The 24,881-nt window shown below is 38.9% G+C and overlaps 1 protein-coding gene across 2 annotated transcripts in view; it reads left to right on the top strand.

Moving 5' to 3' along the window:
* Positions 1–139: 139 nt before the first annotated feature.
* gstcd (glutathione S-transferase, C-terminal domain containing) overlaps positions 140–24,881 on the top strand; it is a 42,045-nt gene continuing 17,303 nt past the window's right edge. Inside the window, exons 1-5 of one of the 2 annotated variants that reach the window (XM_044029293.1) lie at positions 140–238; positions 426–857; positions 1,684–2,142; positions 3,378–3,647; positions 7,843–7,936. In XM_044029293.1, the coding sequence (XP_043885228.1) occupies positions 444–857; positions 1,684–2,142; positions 3,378–3,647; positions 7,843–7,936 (1,237 nt within the window). In that variant the 5' untranslated portion in view covers positions 140–238; positions 426–443. The remainder of the gene's footprint in view (positions 239–425; positions 858–1,683; positions 2,143–3,377; positions 3,648–7,842; positions 7,937–24,881) is intronic. The other variant, XM_044029294.1, reaches the window with a different exon arrangement.

The following is a 24,881-nucleotide window of genomic DNA, read 5'->3' as shown; positions in this document are numbered from 1 at the left end:
ATATTGTTTTGTTATTGTATATATATTATATATAGACTTCATTATACGCGGTATTTCCATTAGTATTTATTTGTAATTCTATGTCTTATTCGATATCAAACAGCCGATGGCGCTGTGGAGCTAGCTTAGCCTTAGCGCACTCCAAGAAGAAGTAGTGCTGCCTTCAGGAAGCGCATATGATAACAACGTGGGTTTCATTGAAACTGTCGGTGTAAATGACAGTATCCCCAATCCTGCAGTGAGTATATTTTACAATTATTTAAAGCACCGGAACTGAAAGTGATATTTTAGCTCACATATCCTAGTTGCCATTATGTAATTTCCTAAAGTGAAGCTGATTTTCTAAGGTCGGGAATGCTGATTACTATTTGAGTCATTTCCCTTTCCCCCCAGTTCTAATTATTAGTATCATCTCTACTCCGCAGGCGTAACGGTATTTAAGAATGACATACACGGAGGACAAGCGGCAGTCATCGCTCTATTTAGCGGTTAGTTGCCAAAGTGAGGAGCCTCGTCTGCCGCTGCACACTTCAATCGCCCTGTTTCTTCTGTCTTACTGCGAGTGCAAGTCTTTCAAAGTGTTTCTGGTCTTCACCAAACCTGGCTGCTCCCAGTCACTGAAGTGTCAGCTGCCAGAGTCTGTAGACGTGTCTGACACTCAACTGGAAGATCTGCCCCAGTTGGTGAAGGGCTGCCGTCTGCCTGCTGTTCTGGATGAGACAGGACGGCTCTGCAGAGCCGGACTGGCAGTGGTCCTGAGACACATCATCAACAAAACCTTAGAGACTGACCCTTCCAGAAATGATGTGCTGGCATTGCTGGGCTTCAAGAAGACCTGTTTGAAGGCCTGTGCTGAGGTCAGTGTTTAGCAGGGAAACACACACATCCCTGAACAACACACACTCCCACCATCACTGAAGAAAAGCACTGAAGTCAAAACAAACATTCAGATGAATGATGATTAAACAGTACATATGCATTTAAAAAATAAAATAATACATTAAAAATAAAATACATGGGGAAATGCTGGGGCCAGGTGATGAAGCCAGCAACATTACCACAACTAAGACAATCTTCAAATGAGTTGTCAGTGAAAACCATTGCAACAAAATGTCAGATAGTCAAATTCTATGCTCTAATCCAACCATCCAACTGTGGTCTCAAACTCCAATAATCCGAAAACAACAAACACATGTCAACCAAAGACACATTTCACACCTTTGTGGCAAAACCTCCACAGGGACCCTATGCTATGTGTTAAAGTTGATCTAGAAAATGCTCAAACATTACAGACAAATACTTAGCCTCCCTTACAATTACTTTGAAGAAATGTAAATTGTATGTCTGTAAATAGTTATTGAATTATTGCTCAGCTTTAGGTTAGACTAGACCGTATGACAGATAGACACATTTAAAATGCCTTGTTGTCTTCAGTGCTTCTCAACCGTTCTATTCCTTGACTGAATGAATTTCAAGCCTGTAATTGGTAAACACTTCTCTTTACTGTAGTGACTTCATGATGACATAATTGGGTTTGATGACATTTCTTTGTTACATGACAATGAAGCCACAATCACACTGTCGGTAGCCATAGAGAGCCATCAAATAAGCAGCTCACCAGGGTTTCAATTTCAAGGGCAATGTTGTAAAATATTTTTCTCATCTTATTTCTTCACTCTTAAGGTGAGCAAGTGGACCAGACTGTGTGAAACTGGCATCCCCTCTGCTGTTGAAGAATATCTTCAAAATCCTACAACTCAATACGGGCATCTTCCTCTTTCCATCCTCTCCTTAGAGCAAAGGCTAGCGGAGCCTGTCAAAGTCCACAATGATGACAAAATACGGCGACAGAAACTCCAAGAGCAGAGACGGAATAAAAAGAAGGAGTCCCCTGAAGGCAGAGAGGACGTGGACAATGTGTCCAACCCTGGACAGTCACCTCAGGTCTGTGATGGACTCGAGCTTCGGGCTGCTTTAGCCAAGCTGTCTGTGGATTCAGTTCCAGCTGTGACCACTAGAGAGAACTCTGAGATCAGGAAAGTGAAGACCACAGATCTGCCTCCACTGGAGCATGTGTTTGCTGAAGGGCTGTACTTCACTCTGACTGATGTGGTGCTGCTGCCGTGCATCCAGCAGTACCTGGTATGAGCCTTGGAGTTTATGAGTTACAGTATGTCTTTCAATGTTGAATCCTTACTTCTAAGGAGTCGCACCTTGCTCTCATTACTGTGTTAGGGTTGCACATATTATGGATCCATGAGACAAGTCAAATGTAATTTTCTTATTTCTTTGCTGCATATTTTATTTATTTTTTTACACTGTAAACTAAATTCTTACTAATGGTAATATGAGCAAGCAAGTATAACCATTTTAGGTGTTTGTTTGCTTTTTACCGTCTTTATGGTGATGACCTGTCAGATTATACAGTACATGGCATTTGCTTTTGACACAGATCTCAGATCCATTCATGTAGAAGAGACTCACTGCATCACACTTGGCACGGGTTTTATTCTCAAAGGTGGTCTGGAGCTGCCTGGCAAAGACTAATAACAGTGTATTAGAGTTTCTATTCAAATGCAGCATGTTGAAAATGCATTTCACTGACTTAATTTAGGGAATGTGTTTCTCTCTGCAACTAATCAAAAATGGGTGGGTGAAATTGTGACTCTTATCTTTAAAAAATAGACTTTCAGCAGAATTTCAAAAGCTCATGATCTTTTTGTGAATATTCATTACACATAATGGTTGCATATTTTAGTAAAGTTGTTGGCACCAATTAACATAACTGCAGCAGAGGTGAGAGAGTACCAGGCCTGTTTAGCTATTATTAAGTTGAGTATTGATTAGGAATCCTGCACTGACTGGCACTGAAGTGGATCTCAACCTCGATTTCACCCTTCAGCCATCACCCAGATATTCCTCAACTGTGGGAATAAACTGAAGTTCCCACAATGAGGCTTTTAGTAGTCAGCTGTGCTCCACTGGTTTCCAGTTTCACACTCAGCCTAGCGTGTCTCCTCTTAACGGCCATCACTGTCCACAACACATGCAGCCACGACAGATCCTTTCCAGTCCACCCACTTGCTGTGCCACAGTGTCCTTCTCTTTTCCTTCTGTCTTCCGCACACAGTCACACACAGTCACACAGAGTGACAGTGCTTCTCTTATCACATCTCTGTTTGTGCCCTTACTGTCTGCACCTGCCAGCCGTGTTTTGATGTTTTGTTCCAGTTGCATCATGTGTATCTCTCTCCACCAATGTGATGAGTGAGTTTTTGATTTGACACCCCCCTCGGATGGATATGACACGCCAGATTAGTCAATTAATGAATAACATTGTTTTTTTATGTCACTTTAATTCTTGTTGTCTTTGATAGTGTTCCCTCCAAGCCCGTGCTGCGAGCCTTCTGCAACAGCTCCCCCACCTGCTGTGTTGGTACAGCCGTGTCCAGGAGGTACCAGGCGTTCTTCGGGCAGCCAAGGCTTGTGGAATGGCTCTTTCCATCCCCCAAGTTCCCACGGTCAGTCTCCCGGGCCCGCCAGCAGAGAGCAACCCTACTAACCTACTGGAGCAAGAAGACAACCACGACACGACCACTCAGCAGCCTTTTGTTGGTGGCCCAAGGCCCACAATGACGAAACTAAAAGTAAATGATTACATTTCCCTTACTCGTTTCTCATCATGTTTTACCTCTCTGTCTTTTTCACACACATACATTCGGCTGGTTTTGCCTTCAGGCGAGTAGCTCTAAGTAAATATTTTGGCTTATGGCAAACCTTCTTAATTGTTTAACTTGTGCCACGTTCTGTCAGGGCTTTAACACTTTAAGTGTTTATAGTTACAGGATTAACATTTTAAGTGGGCTATTTAACGGTCTTAAGTTGCTTATCTGCATACACGATCTTCTCCTCCCGGAGGTTGTTTGACTGACATGTATTTATCAGTTAAGACCAAGTGACCAAAATCATGGCCTTTTAAAAGTAACAGAATCTGATTCTAAGTGTAGTGCTTTACTACCCTTGGTAGAATTTAAAACACTCACTTCAGTATTCTCAGTGGATCCTGTTGCCACTTGCAGTAATGCAGACTGTGCACATTCAGCTTATCCTCGTCTCAGGTGAAATAAAAAACAATGACCAGTCCCAAACAAAACAATGTTTTATAGCCAGACTTGTAATAGCTGAAAATCTTAGTGTAAAGAGATAAGACCGCACAAAATGTGTATCCACATTCCTAAAATGTAGTCCCCCAAGCCACTGTTGGCAAGACACAGTCACACACTTTTATAGCTTTCTTAGCTCTATAGCGCAGCAAATATTGCCACTGCAACATCACTTGTTAGCTTTTCCAGCAGGAGGTTAACAGTCCCAGCTGTTTAGAAGGAGATGGTCTCCTCAGCTCTCACTACTGAGCCTTCAAACTGTACACTTGGCCTCGTTGCTCTGCTCTCTCAGTGAAGATATTTCCGTGATTTCCTGCTGGCTAACTGTCTATAACAGTGTGATATTAAGTGACGGGAAGAGAGCAATGAGAGAAAGCAGTAAAACAGAGTTCGGAGAGATTGACTGAGGCTGGGTGGTCAGGATGGGATGTGTCTCTGCATGTGCCAAGTCACCGGATGAATTTTAGTGAGGCAGCCACAGATGTGCTCAAATGACAGTTTTCATGGCACGTTGAAATCAGACATTAAAACTGAGAGGAATGCTTGCACATAAACGGACACACACAATGGCCACCATTCTTTTTGTTTTTTCTGCTTGGAGGGATTACAAGGATGGCTACGTGTCGCCTCCATAATGTCTGCAGTGCAGCTGTTGCATTGCCTTGACCAAATTGCCTCTGCGTGTGTGTGCGCTAATGTGTCCTCTTATGGAATTGTGTGTCTGCCAAGGCAAGTGCGTCTGACATGGTGACACGCGATCCATCACTGCTGCTAACTGGAGGCACTGGGCTCATCTCACTACTACACCGTCCACATTATAAATGGATCATAAAATCTGCCCCTATCTCACTTCAGTTAACGCACACTGATGCGTGCCATCAAACTGCCAGCGCAATGAAGTGCAGACACACAAACACACAACCTGTTAACCAAAGGTAAACACCATATTGCAAGGTTGAAACGTGTCTGCTCTTACTCCCTACTTACCTGAAGGGTCTCTCACTCGTGCAGTTGATGGTTTGATACCAACAATAATCTAAGGTAGCGATAAAAATTGATCCTTAAAGTTTTTTTGGAAGAACAGAATAGCCTTAGTTCCATAATCTGGGATAACTTGATGTTTCTGTTCTTGTGGAAACTGGTGCACTGACCAATCATCTACATTTGTGGCCAAAAGTTTTGAGAATGACACAAATATTACATTTTCACAGGGTCTCCTGCTGTTTTTAGGTGTTCTTGTCAGATGTGTCTATGGTATACTGAAATTCATGCAACAAGTCAATATTTGCAGTGTTGACCCTTCTTTTTCAAGACCTCTGCAATTCTCCCTGGCATGCTGTCAATCAATCCATTCTTGCATCATCAATGCTTGGAGTTTGTCAGAATTTGTGGGTTTTTGTTTGTCCACCCGCCTCTTGAGGATTGACCACAAGTTGTCAATGGGATTAAGATCTGGGGAGTTTCCTGGCCAAAATCTTTATGTTTTGTTCCCCAAGCCATTTAGTTATTACTTTTGCTTTATGGCAAGGTGCTCCATCATGCTGGAAAAGGCATTCATCACCAAACTGCTCTTGGATGGTTGGGAGAAGTTGCTCTCGGAGGATGTTCTGGTACCATTCTTTATTCATGGCTGTTTTTTGAGGCAAGATTGTGAGAGAGCCCACTCCCTTGACTGAGAAGCAAGGTCTCAGGACGCTTTACTGTTGGCATGAGACAGGACTGATGGTAGCGCTCACCTCATCTTCTCCGAACAAGCTTTTTTCCAGATGCCCCAAACAATTGGAAAGGGGATTCATCAGAGAAAATGACTTTACCCCAGTCCTCAGCAGTGCAATCCCTGTACCTTTTGCAGAATATCAGTCTGTCCCTGATTTTTTTTCTGGAGAGAAGTGGCTTCTTTGCTGCCCTTCTTGACACCAGGCCTTCCTCCAAAAGTCTTCGCCTCACTGTGCGTGCAGATGCACTCACACCTCTGCACTGGTGGTGGCCCGATCGCGCAGCTGAAACAACTTTAGGAGACAGTCCTGGCACTTGCTGGACTTTCTTGTGTGTCCTGGAGCCTGTTTGGCAACACTGCAGTGGTTTTTGGGGGATAAAGTTCATTTTCAAGGCAAAGAGGGACTTTGCAATTAATTGCAGTAGAGCTGATCACTCCTCCTAACATTCTGGAGTATATGCAAATTGCCATTATAAAAACTGAAGCAGCAGACTTTGTGAAAATTGAAAAAAAAACTTTTGGCCACGAATGTACTGTACATGTCACTTTATGTACTCAGCTACTTTTGCCTAGTTGAATATTGTGGCCCCTTTAATGTGGTAAAGAGTCGTTTTTACCAGTTAATGGTTGCATTAATGCAGTGTCAGAATATGACTAATGCACCATGGAAATGTGACCTAGCAACATTAATGTGCTGCTGCATTACTGTATATGTCACTGTTGTAGCTGATTAACTGGATCTTAATTCCTGCTCCCAAGCTTATTGTCACGCTTCAACCTCTCAACTGATCTGAACATCTACTAGACAGGCTGAAACGTGCTGACTCTTCCAAAACCGTCATTCTACTATGGTCATAAATATATTCATGATTTTCATCAGTTTCTGTGGCTTTGTACAGAGATAAAAATGTCACCCACTCTACAGTCAACTAATGTGATTTCAAAATATTCTAATGACTTGGTTTACATTGAATATTTCAGTAGCATTCCGGTGAAAACATTCTGGTGAATGAATAAAAACCATTGTGGACCTTTGTACCTGTGCAGCTTATAAATATCTAAGCTGCACAAAATAACTTTTTTAGATTAAATTAATTCAGGATTTTTCAAAAGCCCAGTTTTAATTAATCTTCTTTGTAAAATACTGTAAACCTGTAAACGTGCCTTCACCCTGTGAAAACACACTGATGTTTTATTGCATGGCTGTGTTACATTGTGTGTTCCATATCCTTCAGTGTGTTCAGTGCATCAAAATGCTGCTGCAAACTTTGTGATGCATTATTTATTGGTAGATTATTAGGTTTTTAGTTTGTTATTCATCACAAAATGCATTTCTGTAATGATGACAGGGTTGTAATGAAAAACAAATAAGAATGAAACCACAACAGGACTTAAATAAGACCAAATATCAGGTTATTTTTCAGACCACTGTACAATAAAATAAGCCACATTATTATTATTCCTGCACCACATACACCTTCCTGTTTATAGGTATTATTATTAAGAATATTTGAATATAGGGAATATATTACGAATAATATTTACGTAAGAGGGGTTTTAATATTAATCAGTTTCTAATAATATTTCCTTTTCCCTTCCTTTATAGACTGTTCAGATCACTGACTCATTGTTCCAGTATGTTTATATATAAAGAGCCTGTTCCCTTTGCCTCACAGTTTTTGTTTCTGCAGTATATATCTAGTGGGTATTGTTTTTACAGTAACAGTATGTACTATACTGGAAAAACATTTGTTCTCTCTTGGGACAGTTATAAGTTCACTAGCTGTAGTTTTCTCCAGAATAGCATTACATAAATATGAGTAAGGTAAAAAGGCACTTGTTCAAGAGCAACTCTTCTTTTGATTTGCTTCATTACAGCCTGTTTGGAACGCAGAACCTTAAGACTTTTGTGTGGTTTCTATGGTAACCTGTATGTCTATGTCTTGTGTGTTCCTCCCATAGGAAAAAGGCATTGAGGCAGTCTTCACTCCGCATCCTTGCCCTGCGTGGACCCTCCCATGGGACAGCTTACCAGGAGCGATCAACCCCACTGAAAGTAAAGTCAAATCTCTGCCTCGTGGCTCCTCCACTTTGCTTCCTACATTTTCCTTTAGCTGCTCTGCCCTTCACTCGTCTCTGTGCTGTATGCATTTTCACGTTTTTATTTTCTTGCTGCTTGTTTTATCCAAATACACCTTTTACTCTCTCTCGCATTAAAACCCTCCCTCTTTCTTGGTCAAAGTCCATGCCACTGATACAGTAAATAGAGGAAGAGGGAGTAATGAGTATAGATGTTTACATAAAGTCTTCCCATACAGCTGTGGCCTGGTAAATTTCAGTGGCACCTTGAGGAATCTTTCCATTCAGACTCAGCTGGATCTGTTTTCCCATGTGCTGCCTCCCTCTGAAGAATTTTAAAGTGCTTATCTCGATATTTTATCCTCCCCCTGTCGAGACTGTGAAAAAGGTCTATGACGGAGCATGTGACAAACATGCAAAATCAGGCACTCACAGAAGGAACAAACGATTAACGTGCATCATCAAACTTGAGTATATGCATTAGTGGACACTGAGTGAAGTCAGAGCAGTATTTAATTGGCAGTGAAAGGATCTTGTGATGGGGAGAAAAAATATCAATTTCTCCTCCATTCTCTTGCCAGGATTTTCCCCCTATTATTAATTAGATATTTTTAAGCAGCTTCAATAAATCACTGAGTTTATGACATTGAATTATCCCACTGAAAATGGATATGATAAAAGTATGTTTACAATCCATGATATACATTTTTAAATATTTACTTTTGTCATAATCACATTAACAACCATTCAGTTTCACTTATGTGGAAAATTGCTAAATGAATTCTCATCGCTGGAGTTGCATGGTGCAGTGAGTTCAGAATCCTGCTTCCTTAAGCCTCTGTGTTTGTGCAGACACGCACTCTTCTTTATTACAGCGGGGTTTGTTTAATGTCACTTCACTCTTATTTTGATTCTCAGACAAAAACCATGGATGCTTTACACGAACATAGAAAAAAATATAATACAAAAAACAGAGTATGGAATGACATGTTTGTGGATTTTTTTCCATAAACTGCTTAAGGACTAACACCATGGAAAATGTTGCTTATTATGTCAGACTTGATATCCTAATAGAATCATTTATGTTTTCATCATTTCACAAGTCACTGTCATTTTTTGATGGTTAATATCCCACATAAAAAAATATTTTAACTTATTATTTTTTAATCTTTCTTACATTTGGGGTCTTTTAAGCAGTATTTTTACTGCTTGTCAATTGTTTAGAAATATGGATTTGACATTAATAAATTGACTGATATAATTGTGTGTGTGTATATATATATATATATATATATATATATATATATACATAAATAATAAATATATATATATTATATATGTGTATATATATATACACATTTATTTATATATATACATACATATATACACATTATAATATGTATTGTTATTATAATCCATACTCCCCCGTCTTCAGTTCAAACATCATTTGTTGGATTAAAGTGATTGATCCAAATGTTCCGTGGTACCTGTATAATAGATATTATTGTCTTGCATAAAACAGAGTGACTTTTTATAAATAAGGTTATGGATGAGAACACCTTCAAACATAAATATATTAGGGGATGTCCTGATCAGGTTTTTAAGGCCCCTGATCCTGATTTGGTCTTTTGTCTATTGAGTATCTACTGATACGGAGTCCTGATCTCTTGATACTTATATTTTCCTAGATAACCAGTGCTGTGTTTGTGTAGTATGTCGTTAAACTAAGACCAAAATGTTGAAAATATTGCTATCTCTTGTTGTGTAAATCAAGTTACAGCAATGTTCACCTGCTTTGGGCCCCGCTAAAGCGTCTGTGTGTGTATAGTTGTGCAGCACGGAGAAGACGGCATATTAAAATATAACCAATTATATCAAACAGAGTTAATATGAAATACATGTCACTTAAAGTCCGAACCAACCAAAGCCCTCAACACTCTAGAGCTACATGAAGAAGCCAGTGCATGTGGAAATTGCAGGTGGAGTGAAAGATCAAGGTGAGGTGATCTGGGTTAAAATATGCCCAGATCATCTTTGATCTGATACTTGAGATTAGGATTGGGACAAATATAATAGTATTAGATCTTGTTTTGTTGTATGTGCAACTGAAAGCCAGTGCTTTTTTCATTTGAAGTACAAATTAAGTCCAAACACAATGACAAAAAATGTCCCTTTTTCCTCCCACTTGTTTACTGCACAATATTAGTTGTTGTTTGGACAGGCATTTGTCCATGGAACAAACTAATCATACATTTCAGTCCCAGAATCCCCGCCTGACATCTAAACACAAGTGCACTTGATGTGGGCAGTGTATCTATTCTGAAAATGAGAGTTGAGAAGATCCCACTTTTGTCGGCGCAGCATGATAAACGGTGCTGTTGATATCTCCTGCTGCAGTGCTTGGCTGGTAGGTAGCCGCTGCATTTCAGTACTGTGTAATTAAAGAGTAGCAGAGATGAAATGCAGCCAATTTGTCCTGAACTGCTGCGTGTGGGCTTTCCCACCTATCTGATCTTACAGTGTACACAAATGGCTACACTCACACCCACATGTACAGCAGTACATGGAAGATTGCAGTGTTTCCCCTTTTACGTATGCATTTCCACACCTGTTAAACAGATACAACACAATACAAGTCTTTGAAAGCTGTATTTATAGGTGTCTTTTTGAAGTATTTGAATAGATTTGGCTCTGTACTCCACAGCATCGGATTTAAAATGGAACAGTGCCTAGTGAGGTAAAAGTGCTGACATTCAACTTTAATTTGAGTGTTTACATTCACATTCAATGAACCATGTACAAATTATAGCCCTTTTTATTCATACCTCCCAAAGTGTAAATTAGAATTGTAATATGCACATGCATTATAAATGTGAACACCTTAAGGCCTTTTTGAAGCTCAAAGTCAGCATTGTAATTATGTAGTTGTTCTCCTCTGAAATGCACTGTATTAATGATGCATCAACTGTGAAATTCAGGGCCAATACTGATATAGCTGCCTTTATTTGTTTTTATTTTATGTATGTTGGTCTTTTGTGGCAGGGGACACAAAGAAAGTCTTTCAAGCCCTTCACTCTCATTAAATTATGAAGTTTAGAAGCTTGATTATGCTCTTTTTCAATTTCTTTCTCAATTAAAAGATTGCTTTCATTATGCATAGCCCAGAGTAACAGTGATGTCTTGATTGGAAAAGGTCATCTTATTTGCAGATGGACTGATAACCCTCTACAAGGCTGATACAAATGTACAGCTGATAAAATGGCGCGTCCCTAATTATGTTTAAGATGAAGACACAGTCATGCTCTTTCATTGTTTTGTGTGTAGCTCAACTATGTTGACTCAACTAATTTGCATTCAGTGGCAACAAATCCTCCACACAGATGGTCAGGTAGGCACAATGTATAGAGAAACAAAGGGACCTCTGTGAATGTGATTTTTTTTTTTCCCACCAGTGGAGAATGCGGCTTGGCCAAATGTGTTGAGGTCTGTCTGCAGACGGGTAAACAGCAATGTGAATACAGGGACCATTGTATAGCGCAGCCAGTGTCTTGTCTCCAGTGCTTCACTTAATAGAAGGAGGAGGGTGGCTGGGAATAAAGCGGGCTGGGATGATGGAGTGTGTGACAGTGGAAGATTGAGATAGGGCTGCGACCGCATGAGGAGAGACAGGGGTTATCAGGAAAACAAGGTAGGGGTAGAGAGGTGAACGAGACAATGAGGCATGAAAGAACGAGGGAGGGCCCGTGAGGAAACCGCATAGTTGTCATGCTTGAGACATGCTGCTATTGGGTCCTCCAGGCTTGTTTTGGTACAAGGAGATGGCATGAGTTTTCATGTCTTAGGTTACAAGAGTATGACAGAAGTTGAACGACTGGCGTGAAAACTGGCTCCATTAGTCTTCATCTCCCTGCTTCAGCTGCACCACACTTGCACACTTGCATGGTGTGATTTTATTTTTCCTTTTTCCATTCTTTTTTTTGTAGTTTTGACTATTACCGTCTGGTTATTTGTAGAAAGGTAATCACTCTTGAAAAAAAAAATCAAACCTCAAAAAAAAAAAACAACAGTTTTTACACTAAAAAGTACATTTTAGTGTAATGTAAAAGTAAATTCACACAATTGTCAGCACTTATATTCTCTTCATGGAACATCAGGCTCACTGCACTACATTGTGTCTGTGTCTAGTCATCTTACTGTGTCATGATGTTGCTCAGCCTGTAGCATTGCAGCTAATGGTTGCTTTTATGGGGTCGATTGTTGCAGTAAAGGCTATTCAGCAATGTGATGGCCTTGCAGTGTTAAGTGGTTTAGTGGCATCCTGAGGCAACGTTTAACAGAGTGTTTGCAGCTGAGCTGATACTTCTACTCTTTTAAAAACATTAAAAACATTTTCCTGCATCAACATCATCGTTATCATCATCATCATCATCAGTTTTGGTCCATCCCTTTCAGTGTTTTGCTTGTATTTAATATGTTGCGCATTGGGTCTCATGATTAGCTTAACATCTGTCATGCTTAGTTTCCGTTTACCCCAGAAATGTTTGTGAATTACAGGATTGTGTCTGTAAGATGCATCAAAGACAGAATATCACTGGAATATTTTTCTATGTAGGTGGATTTGTACATTTCCGCCTTGCGTATGAAAGCTGCTCGAGGATGCTTCATGTCTTCTCTCACACGGCGTTGTTATATCCGTTTCATTCCCTGTTGGATCAGGTTGGCTCTCTATAATGGGTTTGATTTCCCCTCAGGCATTTCATCTAACTGTTATTGAACTTGGATGAAGATAATTAGCTGGATTTGATTCAAGTCCAGATTTATGAATTTCCCATTACATTTTCTTGGAGTAGAGTAGAGTAGTATTGAATAGGTGCCCTGAAGGCACAGTGTGGTTTCTTTAAGCTGCATTCTTCGCGAGTGCATTATCATTTAAAAAGGAACAGAGGTGGTGATTTTATTTTGTTACCTAGTGAGAATTGTTTCCTCCATGTTTTATCATCTGACAGTTCAGACATTGTTATATCTAACACACCTGTGTGTGTGTGTAAGGTATTTATAGTAATAATACGGCAAATTTCTGTTATTGCTGTTTCAACAAGGGATGAGATTCTTTCAAAATGGCATAATACTGCTCCAAATATCTGTATGTCACAAGACTCATAGCTGTTATATGTAACATTTGGATGAAAACAAATGTGCACAAACCCGTTCACACAATGCTGATTGACGAAAATGAGATGGAAGTACAACATTTCAACACAGCTGCTGTTCCTTCACCATGCAGCTCTCTCAAGTGTCCTACGCTCTGTATGAGTTAGACTATGTTAAAAGACACAGATCCTTATGGAAGTACCATGGAAACAAAAAGCTAATGTCTACCACAGCTAGCCACTCAAGAAGCTGTGTTTCTGCAATTTAATATAGTAATACCAACTTTAATGTCACTTGTATTGCATTTTTTCCCCAAGATCATTCAGCCCAAATTGATAAAGTGATAGACTGACATTGCCATCTCACCACCTGCACATGTGTAAAAGCATGCGCTCAGATTTTCTGTTTGCCTTCAAGGAAAGGTGTGTTTGTGAGTTTTGTACTTAGCAGGGCATGTGCAATTAAAGGAAAATTGCACGTTATTAAAAGTAGAGATGAAAGATTTTTGGGGAGCATATGTTAAAAATAAATATTACATTGAAGAAATTGTTGTAATTGAGTGTTGGCGTGGATATGTGTTTGAACTACGTGCTAGCATTAGGTTTATACCTTATTCCCGTGGGCTTACAGCTCCACATAGCAAACAGTGACTCCCAAATCACCGTTCTCATTCTCAAGTAATTTAACTCATTAGAACCTTTAAATTGAAGGTTTAAAGATGTGCAGTAAACATGAGACCAAGCACAACAGGCAAGTCAGCTTTGTTATTCCCAATTAGAGGGATAATTGGCACTTTATTTCTCCAATTCAAGTTCAAACACCTCGAGACTCCCCGGAGGTTTACCACAGAGTTTCACTATTTATAGTGATGTTTGAGTTGCACCCATTGAAATGCAGAGCCACTGGCTGCCTCCGTGATGAGCTCCTCGCAAATGTCATATCATGAATATTTATTTGCCTCCTTAGTTTTGTTTTGTTCACTAATCTCTGGTAAGGCATTGCTCTGTGAGTACACTTCGCCAGTGTTCAGTGGGTTTGGATTACATTGTATTTCTTGCGCTATTTCTCTAGTCTCTTAATTAATTACTTATTCGAGTTTTTAGCCCTGACCAGAATGCAAAACCAAATCATTTAGTTTTATGCCTTTCCTTTGGAGCACAATTAAACACATTTAACCTATCCAAATCACGATGTCTGAAATTCAGAGTTGACATTTGAGTATTATAACAGATTAAATGTAACAATCCTTTAACTTCCAGTTATCTTTAAAAAAAAGAAAGAAGGAGCCATTAGTGTCTACGTGTTAATCCTGATTAATGAAGGGCCGCCCTTAAGCCATTTTAGCATGGAACGCCAGTGTGTGATGTGCACAGAGGTACATGCGGGGGGATGTTCAGTGACACTTAAAAACAGCAGCTGGTCATTGTGTGGCATATGCAACAACAACAAAAATAAACACAATGTGACTTCAGAAAAAGACTGCCGATTAGTCACTCAGTCAGAAAGTAAAACAAATACATAAATGAAGATGCAGCTACTGAGAGAAGGTGAGTTACTCTGGCTGTATCAGTTTGCACTGTTTGCATGTGTTAACCCTGCCGCTTGGTTCGTTTACCTGCACAATCCGACAAAGCGAGTGTTGCATTAACATCTCTGAAGTAGACATTGTGTTACCTCAGGCTTATTGCACTTTTATTGATCTGAAATAATAATCAAACACAGACAAAGACAAATAATAAAATAACCTTTTCTCCATTCATTTGATTTAGAATCAAGATAGACTGGCAATAACCTCTTTTTATTGTTAATATGGACCTGAAAAATCTTTGTGAATTGCAAATAATGCAAATAAATACAATTGTAAATGTGATCAACTCTATCAAACGTATGTGATTAACCCTTAGAACAGAGAGCTTTTTTCCATTACTATGTTAAAACGTACATTATATAGAGCTATAGGCTATAAGAATGTGCAATATAGAGTGTCTCATATCCTTTTTTCAGCACTGCCTAGGCAAAGAAACACTTTTTTCATTTTCACCAACTATATAAACACACCTTGGCAAAAAGTGCTCAAAATATTTAAAATCAGATAAAATCAGAATGTCACAGTTCAAAGTTCACTTGGCTTTTTTTTTTTACAAAAAGAAAAGAAAAATGCTTTTTTCTATTTTGTGACTTCTGCACAATATTGCTACTTTATATCTCTACTAAAAATGTAATATAAAGTGAAGCATAACTTTGACTCAACAACAAATAAGAAGACTTTTAAAAGCCTGAATATGTGACCTATAAACATCACCCCAGGAGTTGTGTATTATTCCCATGGCAAATTACCATGGGTGCATGAGCACTAAGGGTTAATCATGATTGAGACTGAGATTCTTTTCAGCCCTTTTTTAAAATTGTTCTTTCTGTCAGATTGGATATGTATTCTAGTGTTCTCTTCCTTCAAGAGACATGGTATTACAGTATTTCTGCAGCAACTTTATCAGTCTGATGCTTCTATCAAGTTGTTTTTTTGGTGCTCTATCTCAGAAGAGACAAACATGGACAAGTAGAATAATTTCCCGTAAATCTCTTCATTCCATAACCAAATGTTAATCCTTTGGATTACAATAATTACACAATTATTATTCACAACAGATAATGTTTGACATGAAATAGTAGAATAAACACAGATTTGACCAGGTTAAATAAATGTGATTGATCATCTTGCAAATTCTTTATCCACAAATGTAATATCTTCTATAATATGAAGAACGAGTTGAAAATGACCTCACACGTAGGCATATTTTAACATTTATTTCCACAAGCCCCTGTAAACAAAACAAAATACCTCAGTTTGCAGTTGCTTTTTCCTTCACTGAACAAAATGATCTTGCTGGAGTCTCAAATGTTAATCAGCACAGACTCAAAGAAAAGCTCCAGAATGATTATTGTGCTCTGCATTTGGTGACCACTCTAGTAGATGATGTGTCATCTTTGGTTTCATACTTGTGCTGTGAGATGTGCATCTATTGTACAAGAGACCTCGCTTGCAATAAGCCTCAAAAGAAGGTTGTGTGTGGACTGTGGCATGTACGTCTCCCTTCCTGTGCGTCTGTGTTCCACATCTTCTTGTTAGTGGATCTTCCCCTCATGTTTTTACACCCACATGGTTTTGGCCTCCACTTCTACAGTGTGTGGGTGTGAGTTTGTGTGTGTGTGTGTGTGTGTGTGTGTGTTTTCTTTTTATTTATCTGCTTACGCACAGAGTATCGTACATAAAAACATTAAAAAAAAGAGCTATGTTTTGATAAATGTGATTGAGTTATTTTGCTTTAAACTCTGTGAAAAGTGGCAAAAGAGCCCAGATTTGGGCCATCGATGAGAAGAAGAGAAAAAAAACGACACTTTTGTTTTTGTAGTATGCAGGTGGCTCAGTGCGACATAATGATTCATCTATATCCTGCCCTAATTATCTACAGGACACATGTATAGTGTTTGTGTCCAATTGCATTCCCTTGTTTCTTGTCCCACTTTCCTTAATAAGAACATTTGTGCAGTGCAAAGGCATTTGCGAATGTAATAGCAAAATAGATACATATTGAGCTTTCTTTCTATTACTTTCTATTACAAACATAAAATGCCCTTTTTTTTGTCTGGTTGAGTATTTGTGATAAAACACTCCTTTCAAACTCGTAAATTCTGCCCCAGCGGTGACAATAGAAGCTTCTACAGAGTTAAAGGGAGAATCCTTTTGTTTCTCTCAGTAGAGGGCCAATTGTTTTGGCAACCCAGCATTTCATAAGAAAACTGGGAGGAGCAGAAACAGCAGCTGGCTCAGGTCCAACAATCCTTTATTCATCCTTGACTTGGCACTGAAAGTTGAGGGGCTGAAAGCCATATTGGAAGATTTTTTTACAAAGGTGGCAGGCCAATAGACATTGACATGGCCCTCCACAGATGCCAGGGTTGTGCCACTTACTCCCTGACTCTGACAGCTCTGGCAGAGTATAGAGAGCAAGGGATGAAGGGGAGGAGTGTGCAATGAATGAAAACGACTACTTAGTTTGAAAGAGAAATTGTAGGGGAAGCTTTTCAGAGAACACAACAGTGAGAGCCGCTGCATTTCAATATATTGTTACATTTATTTTATTTTATTTTTTTTAGGAAATTCACGTCAGACACATTTTTCGTAGACAAAGTGTTGAAAAAATATATACTTTTGCTTGTAATTTTAGTGAAATAAATATGTATTCTGTTGTATTCTGTGAATCACGCGGCAATCATTTTACAACAGTTATTTATCGTCATTTAAGTGTTTGTTTTTGTAGCTAGAATAATTATGTGTTTGATTATGTTTTTTTTTAAATCCACATTAAGTCCATAGGATGAGTAATATCTTGTGTTTTACTTGCGGGCATGCTGTATTGATGTGTTAGCTTGTGGCCAGCCTCAGGTCATTTGTTTCTCATGTAAGCTAAGCTGTGAATGTGTTGGACAGAATCTGAGCAGTTCAGTCATCTGATGTCCTCTCTGAACAACCACAATATTTTACTGCAAGTGGAAAATACAAATTCTCTGACAGGATGGCTCAGTTCCAAACTTGCCAGTTTTTTTTTTAAAGCAGAGGAGTGATGATGTTCTTGTGCTGCATCCACTTCAAACTGTGCAGTGAACAGCACTCAGGAGACAGACTGCAAGTCAACACTAAGTATGCAAAGTGAAGCTGGAAGCCAAACGAGGCAAGATTGTTGTGTTTGCCAGGCAAGCGAGGACAGTTGCCCAAACTGTGCTGAAATAAAATCAGAGAGGCGTTGTTTAACTTGCTATCATATTGCCTTGGGTTCAGCTTTTAGATAGATGGAATAGATCTCAGAGAAGCACACGCACATGTGTATTCCGCAAAGAACATTCTCATGTCATGATTTCTTTTGGAAGTCGCTTTGAATAAAAATAATCAAATTAAAATAAATATTTACAGGGCAACACCTGTGGTCTTTCTCTAAAATATGCAATTGTAACGGCAGTGCACATATGCAGTTTGAATAAAAAAATAGTGTGTAAATGAAATGAAACTGAAAAAGTCCTGTTTCTGAGAACAGATAATTGCAATGCATTATAATTGGTGGATTTAAAATCATAATTGGCTGATGTCAAAATTAACAAATCAATCCATTAGTCTACCTCTATGAAAAGATCTATGTCACTCAGTATTTAATACTTTTGGTATTTTACAATTAGGGCTCCAGCTATTAGTCAGTTAATCGATCGCTAAATTAACCGCAACCACTTTGATAATTAATTGTTTTTTAAATTTAAAATGGTTCTTTGATTTCAGTCTATTTTAATGTGAATACATTTCCCTGCTCCACTTTGAAACTGAAACGCTTTGGGTTTGCGGACAAATCCTGGTTTTTGAGAATATTTGGTGTTTAGAATAATCTATCATGAAATTAGTTACGATACACAACATATTACCCCTTTGTTGCATGTGTGTCTTTGAGTTGGTTAAATGAATGTGTTAGTTTGCTTCTATGCCCATTTTAAAACAAAAATCCTGCAGACAAATGAGGTATGTGTTGTGACCTGTAAGAGTAACCACCGGAGCTCCATAATAATGCAGACCTACCACCTACAGCCACGTCTGGTCATGTTTTGACAGTCCCAGAGCTGCTGAAAGATGCACAGTGAGACTTTTTTTTCCTTTTGTGTTTGTCTCCATTACCTTTGATTTTTCTTGTCATCACAGTCTTGTGCAAATGCATCGGAAAACAAGTTTAACTGTTGGTGTTGTGAAAGGAAACTTTTTTTCTTTCAACCGAGCAACAATCCTTCAAGTCAACTCAGAAAAAGATAATATTTCGTTGTTGCTAGGTGTTTTCAAAATGTTCTGAATACCTGCTCACACAATAGCTTGGTTATATTGTTGGGTGAATGTACCCCGGAGTATCTCTGCGTCAGTGAATCAAATGTTCTGACACATTTTGAAGAAGACATCACAAGTTATATTGGCATGTATTATGTAACATCGTCTGCTGTTCGATCTCCCTTGACCATACTTTCATATCGCTCTGAGAAGCAGCTACACAATATGGGTACGTGTCAACGGACTGCACTGAATAGAAAACCTGAACAGAAACTTATTTTATAATGCTTTGTGTTTCACAGCAGGATGTTTTCGGCTTATTCTACGCTGTTCTGCAGATATTCAAAGAATGCCTTGAGAAAATGTTCTGCTTAAAATGGAGAGGTATTACATGTGTTCTGACAGGCTACAGGGATTTTGTGTAATTAGTTTGAATTAGTTTTTTACCCTTGAAAACAACATCCAGTTTTTTTCCCGTTAGTTACAGCGGTGCAGTTTTGACCACTTGGACCTTACCTAATTTAACTATTATAGGGTCAAATGTTTTCCAGTTATAAATGGTTATTATTATTATTACTATTATTCACCAACTGGTTCAGTTTGAGGCCGCAAGGTTAGTGCAGTGGTTAGCACTCTTGCCTTTGCAGCAAGAAGATCCAGGACACTCTAAATTTACCAAAAGTGTGAGAGTGAATGGTTGTTTGTCTCTATGTGGCCCAGTGATGGACTGCTGATATGTCCAGGGTGTCCCCTGCCTATCGCCCTATGTCAGCAGAGATTGGCACAGCTCCTCCTGCGACCCTCATGTCGAGGATAAAGAAGTAGAAGCTTTAGGAAACATAGATCGACATTTTTCAGCTTTTTTTGACACTTTATAATAATTTTAAAATAACACAGTCTTTTTAGTGAGTATCTTTACTTGTAGGTAGTTTGTTTATTGTGAACCCTCGTGTGCAATTCACTGCACTTCTCCAGTCACATCGAGAAATGCTGTATCACATTTTCTCTCGCACTTGTAAGTTTAGCTGGAGTCCTGGTTATATGTCATTGTTTGGTCTGTTCGCATACCTATGGGTTTTGACATCAGGCAACAGTTGACTGTGGGATGCAGCTTTTAACAGCTTAGGTTTGATGGTTTAGCACTTTCAGTGTGTTTTACTGTACAATATCCTTCGTTTTTTGTTGTTTTTTTCACTGCATTCTTCTGAATGTTATTGCTCCACAGAGGGGCGGAAACACACTAACCCGATCCTTTCTGAAGTGATGCAGAGGTGCATTCAAGACCATCTGAGCAGGATCCAGGTATTCAGACATGATATGAATCAGAGAAGGTGCTGGAAGTTAGGTTGAGATAATGATCAGACACACCTTCCTGTTTGTGTCTCACCTCAACATACAGCGTATGTGCGCGCTTACATGAATGATTATATGTAGACTGTGCAGATGTGGCCTGATTATACACGTCCCATATGCACATGCTGGTTTAGTTCTTGAACTGAAGAGCTTCGTCTTTTCCGAGTTTCTCCTTTATTTATTCACGTATGCGTTTGCTTCTTTTTTTCTCGACATTGGTGGTGAGGTGTGAAACAAATGAGCTAAAAAAAAGAAATCATTAAAGTTGTCTTCTCCTGGGGGGTGTCAAATGATGAAGTGGTCTGTCTAATTTATTAGTGATATGTCCAGCCAAATGAATTGCTTATTTCAAATAGTTACTTAAAGACAGTATTATGCAATAAATCAAGTTATTATCCCAGCCGCCTGGATCAATTTTCTGATGCAAATGCATAACAGCCAACATTAAATGATTTTTATCAAACGACAATGACAGCAGTGCTTTTGGTGAATACCGTTTGGAAACTGTATTAAAATATTAAACAGAGCAACAGTGCAGTAAACAGAGGAGATGAAAAAATTAAATGCATTTTGACATTAAAATGAAAAGGCATTATGTTTTTAATAGCAAATTAACCACAGAATTTGTGACTTTTCATCTTATAAGAGTCACATTCTTGGAAGAAGTCAGTTTTAGAAGCATATAAAGAGTTTTTCTGGAACCAGGCTGTCCTTTTAGGCTCACCGTCTTCTAAAATGGCATCCTGTGGCATCATCGTGGTCATTGATAGAGATGACTGGGAGATTTCTGTAGTAAACGCGTAGCCTTTAATCAATAAGGAATCTTATTACGGTCATTCCCTATCTTGTCTCTAGGTTAATGATTACTGATAGGAATATCTACATATTTAAAGAAATAGAAAATAAGTCATATTTTTTAATGAAATGAATCTAAATCTGCATCTGCAGCCAGCTCTACACACATGTTAGCTTTTCAAACCAGCATATCCTCAGAGAGATGGTAGCTGATGAATCCTGCAGAGCCTAAACAGAGGCCTCCTGTGCAACAGCAGTGTGTTTACATTCTAATCTGACTGATGGGCCTGTTGATAAGACTGTAAGGCACTTCTGCAGCATCAGGGGAAAAGGGAAGTGAACATGGCTCCCTGCCAGCACCTTTTTAACAGTAGAGGACACATGGGTTATGGATCCTCGTTTTCCCCCTGCAACACAGCCACAGCATGTTTGTTACTCACCCAGTATTTTCCTGAGGAAAAAAGAGAAACAAACACTTTTTTTTTTCCAAAACTCTCACTGGTTCTGTCACCTCAAGCTTTGTACCAGCATTTTTTTCCCAAAAGTAATAGCATCTGTGTTCACCTGCTCAAGAAACAGCGCCAACAGCAGTATATTCAGCTTTCTGCTCAAATCAGATCCTGGAAGGAGGTTAAACATCAAAGTCCTGCAGAGGAAAACATCACAGTCCAATTAGCTTGCAACCCACGGAGCATGTCAGGAGAATATGCCAAGAGGTCATGGAAGGAGGACAAAATTACATTTTCTGCTGCAAGGGCAGTCTTGAAGTGTGGCTGCTGGTCAGTATTTGGACGTCGATGTCTTCACAACACTGAGGCAAATATAAATTTACGAAGGATATCTTAATTACTTTGTGTAAATATTTGTGAGGATTTCTAGTTATTTAGAGTATCAGATATCCCATCTGTCCAATAATTCAGTGTTTTCCCCCGCTGCAGTTTCCCTTGCTTCAGTGTTTGTTGTAAAACAAGACGTGAAAAGAAAATTGGTACAAGATGGAAAATAGACAATCTGTGAAATTTGCTTTGAGCTTCGGATTGAAATATTGTAATAGTTTTACCATTTTGGAGTTGTATATAGTTTTTTGGCCTTATTTATTAAAACTAAACCTAGTTATTTCCTTATTGTTATTTTGTTTATTAAATGGAGGATCATATTTATTATTTAAATTTGAAAATAGTCTTTCATTTCCTTTAACACAATGTCATCTCTTATCGTTTGAATTGATGCTGTTTGTTAATAATTACTCCTTTGAGGGATTATTTATGCAAATGTATTTACATGCATTAAAGATAAATGCCAAAAGTGACAATGCCAATACCTGATTAATTTCTCAAACAGCCGAGCTCAGATCCTCAGTCTTGTAAATGTCATATGATGTGAATAATGACAGACAAGGAGAGCTTAGTTAATGTCCTGCTGTCAACAGCTCCTCTCAGTGGCGGATCATTTAAGCGGGGCTAGATGACACATGTGTTCAGGTTCTGTCATACATGTGATTGTTGGGGATATTTGGCTGCAAGACGGCAGATGTTGGGACACATGAGAGGATGGACGGGGGGGGAAGCTAAGTAAACTAAAACTAAACACAAGTGGGTGTTAGTTCAGTGCAGAGTTCCCCCTGAAAGACAAGTGAAGATGGAGAATGTTGGGATTTGCTCTCCCATGAGTCATATCTGCGCAGAACTCATACTAGGGATGCAAAGTAGGAGCATTACCATGAAGGCTCTTTTCCAGGGTACACAAGACTGGGGCTTAACAAAATCACAATTGGCTACACAATTGAGTAATGGCTCGTACTCACAACAAGAAGGTCACCAGTTTAAATCCTGGTTCAACTTGTGTGGAGTTTGCATGTTGTTCCCACGTGCGTGTGGGTTTTGTCCAGGTACTCTGGTTGCATCCCACAGTCCAAAAACACACACTGAATTCAAGAACGCACACATCACAGTGGATCCACAAAGGCATAACACATTTAGTCACAGGTATCTGGAGCTGAAAAATGTAGTATTTCACATTATAATTGGACTCTAATCATGTGCAGTTTTCACAAATTCATCCAGCGGGCCGGATTGGACCCTCAGGTGGGCCATTTCTGGCCCTACGGACTGGACACTGCACTGACTGTAGGTGTGAATGAGAGAGTGAATGGTTGTTTGTCCCTGCGATGGACTGGCAACTTGTCCACCTTTTGTCCTCATGCCCTGTCACATTCTGAACCTTGACTGAAAAAACAAACTACGTGTGTGTGTGTGTGTGTGTGTGTGTACATATATATATATATACATACATATACATATGTATATGTATATATATGTATATGTATATGTATATATATATATATATGTATATATATATATATATATATATATATATATATATATATATATATATATATGTATATGTATATATATATATATATATATATATATATATGTATATATATATATACATACATACATATACACTAAGCCTTGTTTATCACCAGTGGAGATCAACACATTAATTAAGTGTTAAATATTTCCCAGCTGTGCAGTTAATCCTCACTGTCAGCTCAGTGTGTGATAAGGGAGAAAGAGAGAACTGGGAGAAAACTTCAGTGAGGTTGCAGACTTAAATTAAAATTATTTTCAGGCAGTAACTGTGATAATGATAACATTTAAGACTGTAACCATTTTTAAATTAAAATATTGATCTTTTTCCCCCCTCTAGCTTTCTTTCATGTCCAAAACCCAAAGCACAATATAGAAAATAAATATAACTTATGTCCCCTTAGGTGCCTGCTGTAAAATAAATGGCAAATTATATTGTAGGCACATTCACTGTGCTTTATAGGAAAGCCATTTGAAATTGAATGCAGAAAAATATATTTGTATATAACAATTTCATTTCTTTCACTAAAGCCCCTTTTCCAGCTATGGTCCCAGCTTGACTCACCTCGCCTCGGCACGGCACAGCACGGTTTAGGTTGCGTTTCCCCTACAAAATAGTACTTCCTCAACGTGGGCGGAGACATCACTGCACAGCTGCATGAAACTTGAAATCATTAGAATCAGTTAATTCAAAATATTGGTTCAGTACTTCCTCCATGACCGGAGCACACTGGACTGAATTATAGCATTATTATAGTTTGGGATGCAGCTCGTCGGTCACGGTCAGCAGTGTTGTCGCTAAACACACCAGACTCCTCTTTTAAATATTGAGATTTCCCTCGTAATTGTGGGAGATTAACCCGGTACTCTGACCAATCAGTGGCCGGCAGTCTGGCGACGTCAGTATTGCCTAAGCTCGCTTGGAGCCTCGCCAGAGCAGGTACTAAAAATAGTACTAGGTACTATCGCTAAATAACCATACCCTGCCGAGGCAAGTTGAGTAGTGCTAGTGGAAACATGCCATAAGCCTATGAGCCTATGTTAATTTGAAATTGAGTGAATTTGGTGCAATTATAGTGACATCTGGGACATGACCTTTAAAGACATTGTCAGATTTATTCTTTTCCCTGAACCCACATTAAAAAAAAGAGACAGATTGAAATCAAAGGGAGAAGTTGCATGTGGTTATCTCTGCTATTAACACCCACTCAGTTTCATATAACTTATGGGTTTGACCTTAAGCAGCGTAGTGACCTTTCATCAAACACACACATGCACAGGCTGTAAAATCAATCTGTAGTTTTTTTGTGCAAGGAACACACACACACACACACACACGTGCGCTTTGCACAGTTTTCTTTTATGGTAACTTGTGTATACTGACCTCAGTCCATTGT

The sequence above is a fragment of the Solea senegalensis genome, linkage group LG6, assembly GCF_019176455.1.
Source record: "Solea senegalensis isolate Sse05_10M linkage group LG6, IFAPA_SoseM_1, whole genome shotgun sequence".
In the NCBI taxonomy this organism is placed as follows: Eukaryota; Metazoa; Chordata; class Actinopteri; order Pleuronectiformes; family Soleidae; genus Solea; species Solea senegalensis.
Note: the sequence above shows the minus strand (reverse complement) of the source record. Positions and strands in the feature narration are given on the sequence as shown.